The 9,907-nt window shown below is 46.1% G+C and overlaps 1 protein-coding gene and 2 non-coding genes across 3 annotated transcripts in view; all 3 read right to left on the reverse strand.

The window, feature by feature from the left end:
* On the reverse strand, positions 1-9,837 carry LOC103764531. Its single transcript, XR_003916312.1, has 4 exons — positions 9,827-9,837; positions 7,421-7,514; positions 6,077-6,178; positions 1-30 (listed from the first exon to the last, which is right to left on the reverse strand). It is a non-coding gene; the product is annotated as an uncharacterized LOC103764531 (transcript).
* PUM1 (pumilio RNA binding family member 1) overlaps positions 1-9,907 on the reverse strand; it is a 53,721-nt gene that overhangs the window by 32,287 nt on the left and 11,527 nt on the right. Inside the window, exons 6-8 of the mRNA XM_029964594.1 lie at positions 7,421-7,514; positions 6,077-6,178; positions 1,958-1,965 (exon numbers count right to left, since the gene is read on the reverse strand). Coding sequence (XP_029820454.1) covers positions 1,958-1,965; positions 6,077-6,178; positions 7,421-7,514 — 204 coding nt within the window. The remainder of the gene's footprint in view (positions 1-1,957; positions 1,966-6,076; positions 6,179-7,420; positions 7,515-9,907) is intronic.
* LOC112841344 lies at positions 2,414-2,497 on the reverse strand. The gene has a single exon (XR_003212948.1). It is a non-coding gene; the product is annotated as a small nucleolar RNA SNORD103/SNORD85 (small nucleolar RNA).

Raw genomic sequence — 9,907 nt, forward strand, 5'->3', positions numbered from 1 at the left:
CATAGTACTGGTGAGGGACAACAGCCGGGCCTGCAACACCGAGGGAACGGGTCAGCTGCTGGGTCAGGACAAGGGTTACACTCCAACAGTCAGAAACACCTCTGCTCAGCACACCTGGCTCAGCAAATCCCATCTCAGCGGGAGCCCCGGGAAATCCTCCGCAAGTACAGAGGGATTCGGGCGTTTATTACACATTTCTAAAAAGCTTCCAAGTCAAACCTGAAATTCCATCTTCACTTACTTTTACCTTATTGGAGGAGGTCAAACTCAGCTGCCAGTGATCCTGTTGAAAGTTGGGTTTATTGTTGTGCCCTAATTTTGTAGTGAAGGAATGAAACTTTAACCAAAAGAGAGGGAACCGTGTTTAAGCACGGAGATAAACTTCTAATCTCAGCTGACATTCACAGCTCATCTACCATTTAGCTCCTCGGTAAATTAACAAAACCTCTCCACAGCTGAATAGCATCAATTCTCAAGTGTTTAATGCTATTTTTCCAGCCACTCAGTCCTACTTTGCATTTGCAAACCCCCAGAAAAGAGGCTGCACGATCCTGTCTCTTCTCACATTCCCTCCTCCAACTTAAGAGGCTTTAAAAAATAATAATAATCTTGGAGAGCAGCAGAAATAGCCTCCCTTTTGAAGATACACTGTGTTTTATCAGGTCTCAGGACACCACACACAATTTGGAGATAGCAGGATGGAACCTCTATCCTTAAATAATCCCACTTGGCACAAGGCTGAGGAAGCAGGGAGCACTCTGTGCTGGAGGGAGGAGTCCTTCCCACCAAATAACAGGGATGTGAATCCAATAATATTTTTTAATATGACTGTTTGATATCTTTTAGAAAGGTCAGCAGAAAAATAGAAGTATTTCCTTTCCTTTCTAAATACATCCTTCATCCCACAGGCCCCTTCCCCACAGCAGGAGGAACCAGGTCGAGTGTCACAGTCACGTCTGACACTGTGGAATAAATGAGTCTTTAATCAATTTTGTTCATATTTGGAATAAAAATAGCAGGTTTTTTTTAAGGAGAGACAGGGAGCACTGGGGTTCTAACCAAGCACTGCAGTGTTGCTGTGAGTTAGGAGTGTGACACATGGGCTGAGCACTGGCCCAAAGAAATTAAGTATTGTATTTCCCCCAGAAATGGCCTTAAGGTGAGGGAGGGCAGGGTTAGATGGGATATTGGGAAGGAATCCTTCCCTGAGAGGGTGGGGAGGCCCTGGCCCAGGTTGCCCAGAGAAGCTGTGGCTGCCCCTGGATCCCTGGAAGTGTCCAAGGCCAGGTTGGAGCAACCTGGGCTGGTGGAAGGTGTCCCTGCCCATGGCAGGGGGTGGAACTGGATGGACTTTAAGGTCCCTTCCAGGCCAAACCATTCCAGGATTCTATGAAAAATGAGGGATGACAGTAGTAAAGGAGATGGAAAAAGACACTGCTGAGTGTAAACTTGTATATGACAAAGGAGACTAATCTTAGAAGTACCTTTTTCTTTTGTTTTTTTGTTTGGTTTTTTTTTTCACAGTAACATGTTTGGCTCAAATTAATTCCCACAGAATGCCAAAGCCATCCACTGTGGAAGAGCCTGGATCTCAGCCTGGATGAGCTCCTGCTCCCACAGCCTATTCAGCAACACTTGGGGATATTCATTCCATATTTCATGTCAGATATTAAATCCATATTTCAAACATGTACTAGTCACTCTTCTTATGTCACCCTGGTTTTAACCACTGTGCTTCCCCCAGATTCAGGATTTAGGTGCCCAGCTCTGTGCACAGCAGGGAGATGCCCCAAGTACCCTGATCCCTGATGCCAGGCACTCCTGAACATCTGGATTTGTGTCTCTCACTAAAGCTCTGCCCTGAAGCCCCTCCTTGCTGGATTTACTGTGTCAGGCAGAGAAGGTGACCTTCTCTTACTCAGTAGTGCTCTTGGAGCAGCAACCACTCATTTCTTACCTTCCAACCTGCAAATTCACAAGCTAAAATGAAGAAAAGCTGCAGCAAATTAATCAGTGCCTGGTGGTGGTGCCTGTTTTGACCTCAGCAGTTACACACACGTAACTAGAGGGTTCCTACAACCTGTTTACACTCAGTGAATGCAGATCAGACACCAACTGCTGGGGTTCTCCTGCACCCAACAGGGAAAGAGCTGCAACTGCTTCACTTCGTGCAAGTAATTACCCTGCATTTGCCCTCAGGCTGCTGGGAAGTTGCTGCAGTACCTTTTATCTGGGCAAAATTTGGGGTATTTTAGTCTCAGCTCTAATTATCAAACAAGCACGGCCTAGATGGGCTTTTCTCTCCTAGTTAGAGGTTGCTCATCCGAGCTGCAGAAGCCTCAGGTGTTTAAAAGCAGAGGAGACAAGGAGGCTTTGAAGTTTTTCAGGCAGCTGGGCTTAAAAGGGCTGCAAGTCTGGCTCAGCTCCTTTGAGCACACGGTGAGGCTCATTATTGAACAGTGTTCTCAGTGAGGGCAAGTGTGTCATCACTGCCAGACTCCCAGAAACAGCCCAGTGCTGCCTCACTGCAGGAGATGCTGCACCTGCTTGGGCACTAATTAAAGCTGTGCATTCCTGGGAAAATAAAAGCCATTCCGGGGCCTTTGAACCCAAATCTTCCCACTGCCACGTCTCACACGTGGGCCACAGGCACCCACAAATACTCCTTTCAAGAAACATTACCAATCCAGCTGTAAGTGTGTTCAGAACACAGTTTGTTTGCTCTCAGTCTCCACCTCCACACTGGAATCTCTCCGAGCAGAAGCCGAACCTGCTCCCTGCAGGAACAGCCAAGGATGAGGAATAGTGGCACCAGGGTAAACAGCCTCAAGGACCTCAAACACAAGGCTGAAAACAGCAAATCAGTGATTCCAGTGAGTTGTCAGGTGATCCCTTGGGAATTCCCAGCATGTCCTTTTAGGGATGGGGGGGAGAAACAGCTCAACTTCCAGAGTGGTGGTGAAGCCCCTGATCCAGAGGAGGAAAGACAGCCCTGCAGGACAGCACTGAAATCCAGCTGCAGGTGCTCCCAAATCCCAGCTGGAAGGTGTGTGCCTGCATCCACAGCTGGCTCCAGCTCTGAGCTGGGCACAGCTCAGCATCAAGTGAGCCAGGCTTAAGGATCTCCCCTCCAAACCCTGTGCTGGGAGCACTGAGCTTTCCCTGCGTGCAGATCACCCCCCTCTCTGCAAAGAGCAGAATCACTTTTCTACCTGAATCATTTCCCAACTGGCCTTAAAAAAGGCAAGATTTCTCTTTTTTGAGTGACATCTTTCCCAAATGATGGAAGGCAAATCACAGCACTTTTCAAAGACAGCAGCATCTTCCCCATGGTTTAAACTCATAAGTGAGGGGTTTTTTTCTAGAAGTCCTTCCCTCTGCATTCAAATTTGTTCTTTAAAATGCTGCTATTGTTGGGAAGAAAAGAGTATTATCACAGAGCTGACAGTCTTACAGTCATGAAAAAGCTGCCATAATGGCAGAACCTTAATTGACAGGTTATCTCTGCCATAAAACACACACACAAGTTTCCCCTTCACTCAAAGAGTAACTGTGAGCAATAAACCAGCACCAACTCTAAACTCATTCCTTCCATCTCATGAGCTTCTTCAAGTCCTCCCAATTTAACACTTCCACACACATCAGGGAGGCCTTTTGGATTTAATGTGTAACTCTAAATATTTAAATTGTCCCATGTCCCTCCCTCTCATTACAGAAAAGAGGTTCTCAAAACTGCTCAAGTCTAGACAGAAAAGATGCTTTTCCTAAAACAAACATCAACAAGAATTTTGTTATCTGGCCATTTCTAGGGTCTAAAACCAATAAGAAGGTTAAAGTAACTTGTATTTCTCAGTGGTGTAATACCATAAATACACTGCAGTGCACTGCTCATTCTCTGGCTTCGCTTTTAAGTGTCACAAAGTTTAAAAATTATTCAAGTAGAGACTCTGGTGCCAAATTTTGGAATGCTTCAGATACCCTGGGGTATGTTATTTCCCAGTTCAAATGTCTAAGGCACCAGTCAGACATTCAGCAGCTGCAGCTTCAACACTGCTGAGAAAAATGAAAAAAAAAAACAACAAAACAACAAAAAACCCCAAACCAGTTGTGGCCAACACTCGGTGTTTCCTAGAAATCTGGCTCATTTCCACGTGGTTTTTCTATGAAATCAAGATGCTGACCTGCTGCTCCACTGCACTTCAGTGTGTTCCTCAGAGCTGAGCTTTAGAAGCACTGAGGTGCTACAAAAAGGCCGAGGAGAAACCTCTTCTTCCAGGAATCATCCCCAAATCACCCTCCTGCCTGGGACTGGAACTGCTGCTGCTCTGGGACCTCTTCCCTCCTGAGTCCTCACTGAACTTCCTACTTCTGTTTGCCAACAGCAGTTCAGCTCATTCATTCACCACTACATTCACCATCACATGGTGGTTTATCAGGGCCTGGGCTATCAGGAATATCCTTGTACTCTAACTCTTGGCTCCCTCCCACGTAATCACGGCGTCGATTTGTTTGCCAACAACGTGTTGTTACCTCCCCCTAACCTCGCTGTGCCATTACACAATCCCCACACACAACTCACAGCAGCCAAGTGCAAAGCCCACACCTTCAAATCATGATCTTGGGACTTTACATCCATCCATATCATCCACTAAAAACTGCCTCCAAGTGGGTAACAGTTGGTGAAATCCCATTTCAGAGCTTGACCTGATGCGGGTCTCCAAGATTAAAAGCTCAGCAGGGGTTATGTAAGAGCTGGTTAACAGGCCACAGAGTCACGTCCCAAACCCCAGGGTGTCACATCCATGTACAACCCACACCTCATAGGTTGGATTTGGGACAAGCCATCCCAAAATGGGAGAGGTTTGCAGTGAACATCCAAGTTGTAAGTGGAGCGTGGCAACAGCGAAACATAAAACCCCCCATAGCAGATTTTATCTGAAGCACAGAATGCTCCCTCTGCTCTTGGTCAAGGAAAGCAAGGCCTGGTTATGAAAATGCTCTTTGGAAAGCACGTTCTTCCTTTGTCCTCAACCATTAGGCAAGAACTTTATGGCTCACACAGCAAAAGTTCAACGTCCAGCGTGTTCCCCACACTGCCTGATAAGCTGCTGCACCGAGCTGGCACCTCAAGATACAACAATTCTGGCTGTGACAGTTGGGAAGAATTTGGAAACTGATACATGAACGTTTGGAGAGAGATCTTGCACGAAGACAAGAGCCTCCATCCTCCCCTGCCATCTGGGAAAGTGCACATTCCCAGCCTCACAGCAGATAGGGGATGTTTTTACCTGGAGAGCCTGGAAAGGGTAAATTCTCCCCAGACTCCTCAAAAGGGAAGGTCTCATTTTTTGCAGGATGCACCAAAGCACATCGAGCTGAACAGCAACGAGACACAACTTCCCTGGCAGGGAAAAACACCCTCATCTTTCCAGCCTTTAATAAGTGGATTTTCAAAGGTATCTCTGGCTCCTGTCACTCACCAAACATGGAGCAACTTTTATGTCTGCGGGTGGCTCATTTCAGATTTGCTCTGGTTGAGGATAAACAACCAGAGCAGAACCCACAGCAAGTGTTAAACAAGAATTACCACATTTAATCTACAGAAAACAGAGTTTCCATGGCAAACTCTGTTTGTACTCCCTGACATATGATTATATCAATTATCTCTCCACAGAAATCACCATGTACTGATGTTTGATTTTCAGAATCACACACCCAGAGCAGTTTTGGCGTAGTCCTCCATCTTTAATAAGTGGATTTTCAAAGGTATTTCTCGCTCCTGTCAGTCCCCAAAACACCCCAAACTTTTATGTCTGCAAGTGCTTCATTTGAGATTTGCTCTGGTTGAGGAGAAACCACCAGAGCAGAACCCACAGCAAGTGTTAAACAAGAATTACCACATTTAACCCCCAGAAAACGGAGTTTCCACGGCGAATTCTACTTCTACTCCCTGACAAACAATCGTATCAATTATCTCCCCCCAGAAATCACACTGTGCTGGTGTTTGATGCTCTCAAGGACAGGCTCAGAGCAGTTTTGGTGCAGAGGAAGGCACAGACAAGTGGAAGGGTCTCACCTAAGGTGGCAGCTGCCGCCAGTCCGGCCGCGTACGGATCCGTCCCCGGGGGAGCCGCGCTGATGATGTAGGGGTTGGGAACAAAGGCAGCAGGAGCTAAACCTGCTGAAAACATACCTGTCAGTGAAAACAAACTTAACTGGGGCTGCAGCCCTACCAGAACACCTCTGGCCACCTGCCTGGGGAACACAAAACTCAGGTTGGTTTAGTATTTTTAAGCTTTTTAGGGGTTTTCTATCGCGAGTGAGAAAGTGCTGAGTCTTAACAGAGTTTACATAAAGGAAAATGAATTCCAAGGATGGAATGCTCCCTGAGGAAAGCTCAAGGGGTAAAATACTTATATAAAACAGCTCAGGTAGGAGCTGACAGATCTTTACTGTTCAGGTGAATGGAGAGTAACACAAACTAAGTGCTTGTTATTACTCTGCATTTCCTACAGCGAGTAGGTCAGGACCCAAACTACCCTGTTTTGAGTTCCATGCCCATTACAGGACACCAGTCCTCCAACTGGTTAGTTTGGAAGGAGTTCAGGGGTGTACAGGCATTCCCTGTCTCTGCAAAGGAACAGTTTAATCATTAGAGAAATCCCCGGTGGGCGGGAGAGGGGTGGGGAGGGGAGGAAAGGTGAAGGGGAGGAAGTTAAAAAGCCAAATAATTCAAATTCAGGTCTATCCCTGAACTCCACTGAGCTCACAAGGGCACTGCACAGAGCTGGGAGAGTCCCAACACATTTCTAGTGGGATTCTGGGTTGGAAAAATTTCACTTAAAATGCTTAATGTGTTAAAAACGTTTAACCCTAAGATGGTTCAACCCTTATCATCCAGGAGTAGAACTCCTACAGTTCTCCCTGTTTTCTATGCACAGGACTAAGGGCTTTCTCACCAGTTAGTCTGTACTCTTTTAATAATATGAACCATGTGTTTGCATGAATTTTATCCTTCAATTATAAAGTCAGACCCCAGGCAGCTGGACCACAGGCAGCACATCCAGATTTATATTCAACTGGGCATTTTCCCCTCCCTTTATTGTGCTGCTTACCCTGGTTTATGCCTCACTCAGAGCAAGCAAGGACCTCCAAAGGCTCTCCTGACTGAGCAGCACTCTCAGAAGGGTGAGAGTGTCAATCCTGCCAGACATGAGAGCTCTTTTAAACCCTTCTCAAGTGTGCAAGAGATACCCACCAAATCTTTCAAGCACATCTTTAACCAATCCACTCCCACTTGTGTGCTGATTACCAGCTACAGAAACACCCTCTGAAACCTCCTGATTTTTTTCTCCCTGGTGTTTTCCCGCTGGATTAAGAGAAGGGCAGTGAAATGGGATGGATTTAAGGCAGGACTTACCTATGTGTGGCTGGTGGGCAGCAGCCAGGGCGTATTGCTGCTGCTGTGCTGCCGTCAGCTGCTGCACCGCCAGGGCGTTGGGTCTTTGGAACAGCTACAGGGCAAAAAAAACACAGGCATGGCACTCAAATCAGGCACAAAAAGCTGTCTTTTCTTTCCTTTAAAGCAATTCCTTTACACTAGATTTTGTTTCAGCGCTACAGACATTTCTCTCTTTAAAGAGAAACGTTTCAGAAGGAATTGAGAAAACCCAAATCCTCGGGGGGGAAAAAAACCTTTCGAGATCAATTGCCTGTGTTAATCCACCTGGAAAAACATGCAGTTCTGAAGCACAGCTGCCCACAGCTGGGGTTTCCTCTGCTATTCCCTCCCTGCACAATTCCCAAAGGCCATTTTTCCCAACTCATCCCCACACACACAGAGCCCCCAGGTCCAGCCTGTGGGTCACCAGAGGGGTCCGTGGGCAGCGCCAGGTCTGGAACACACCGAGCCCAGTCCCACCAGTGGACTCTCCTGGCCTGGAGTGGGAATTGGGATGGCAGAAGGCTGCAGAGCCAGGTGTGCAGAGGTGACACACCTGAGATGCCTCCAGAGCCACCTCAAGAGCCCCCAGATGGGATTCCAGCCTCGGGGATCACAAACTCACTTTATTTGCTCCCTTTATTGCCAACCTTGCATCTCCAGCCTCTCCTACAGGAATCCAGGCAGGAACTGGAAATTCTTTTTTGACCACAGACACAAACCAGACCTGGGGATATTCTGGTTAAGCCACCCAAAGCACAGCTTAGAGCCAGAGCCAGCTCAGAGCTCCCTGAAATCTTAGGGATCAATGGGCAACGTTAGTGAGAACAGTCAGTGTTAATGATCAGTTCTCAAGGTTATTGAGAATTTTTTTCTCCATTAAAAAAAGAAAGGATTCCATTAATCTTTGAAGTATTTTTGTCTAGGTTTGGGGTTTTTTTATTCACCCAGGTCCTTACTAAAACCTTATTTCTCCAGCTTCTTATGCCTCTACTTAAGAGAACCCCTGAATCCATCCATTAACAGCCTCACTTGGCTCTAATTAAAACACTTAAGGATATACCAGCTGATTATCTACTTTGAAACTATCCAGCAGCAGGTCCATTCCCACTCCCACAAGGGATCATTCCCGAGGTGTGAACAGCTCCACAAACCACTGGGATAAATGTTTTCTCTCTCCACTCACTCACAAACAAATTGTATTCCTAAATTCGATTTTCACATCTATTTACATCCTGCCCTCCCTTCAGACCAGACAACTGATACTTCAGCTGGCACAAAAGGCAACAATTCTGCCCAAATTTCTGGCAGAAACCCACAACCATCAAGAAGAAGCATAGAAACATTTAGAAAATTAGCCTGGGAGGCTTTTTTTATGGGCAAAAATTGGAGTTAAGTCTCCTGAGAGCAGGAAGAGTAAAAGATGGGCGAGAAAATCCACCTCCTTTTTTCTTCTTTTTACAAGTTCAGGTGGAGAAAAAGCATGCAAGGGCTCAGCATCAGATTTATGATGAGGAAACTGAGTATTTAGGGGGTGTAGAATTGATCTGTGTGCCATAACCCCAAGGATTGTTCACCCCTCAGGACGTTGGGGGCCCTACAAATATCCAAGGGGTATCAAAATGTTCCTTAGGGAAAAACAGATCAAATCTACAGTTACTTTATGACCTCCCTGAGCCATAAAACAAACACACCTCTGGCTTTCAGCAGCACTTCATGCTCACACAAAGCTGAGTGCTCGTTAGGGGTGGGAGCTTCGTTAAGGTGCCATCTGCCAGCAGGAGCTGGGGCAAAGGCTTGGCCTGTCATCCCTCACTTTAAAAAAGCAAGGACAAGGTGGACAGCTACAGAAAATGGAATAAGGGACATTAGCCTGTGGGAGTCACCAGCAACACCTTGTTCACTGATAAACATCAACATGGAGAAAAAAAAATCTATATACCCCTATATCTATATATCTATCTATCTATCTATATATATATATATATCTGCTCCAGTGCTGGTGTGGATTCCTCCAGAACAGCCAGCCCTGGGTTTGGGGTCTTCTTTTGTATTGAGTCCAGCAGTCCAATATTTCAGCTTTCTTCAGCTGCAAAATTTCACCAAAACCTTTAATTTTCAGGTGGTTTTGTGCATCCCTGGGATGTGTTTTTCCAGTCTGTTGATGTGTATTCCGTCAAAGGGAACTGCTGAGAAAATAGCTGGATTATTATTTACTTGTCTTAAGGGCAAAAAAGCATTTGTCTTCTCTGAAAATACCTTCTCCTGTGCTCACTTTACATGTGTGAGGACTTCCACACCTCCCAAATGCACCTCAGTGATCCATTTTTTAAATGGCAACTGGCAAAACAGAATCCTCAACTACTCGGAGCATCAATATTTCACCTGCTGCTGGGGGATATTCTGCTGTCTGTTTGCTCTCTCCCACCTTGGGAGCACAGCTGATCCCTGCTAAATCTGACTGCC

This window comes from Manacus vitellinus, unplaced genomic scaffold (genome assembly GCF_001715985.3).
Source record: "Manacus vitellinus isolate BGI_N305 unplaced genomic scaffold, ASM171598v3 scaffold_75_pilon, whole genome shotgun sequence".
NCBI classification, from domain to species: domain Eukaryota; kingdom Metazoa; phylum Chordata; class Aves; order Passeriformes; family Pipridae; genus Manacus; species Manacus vitellinus.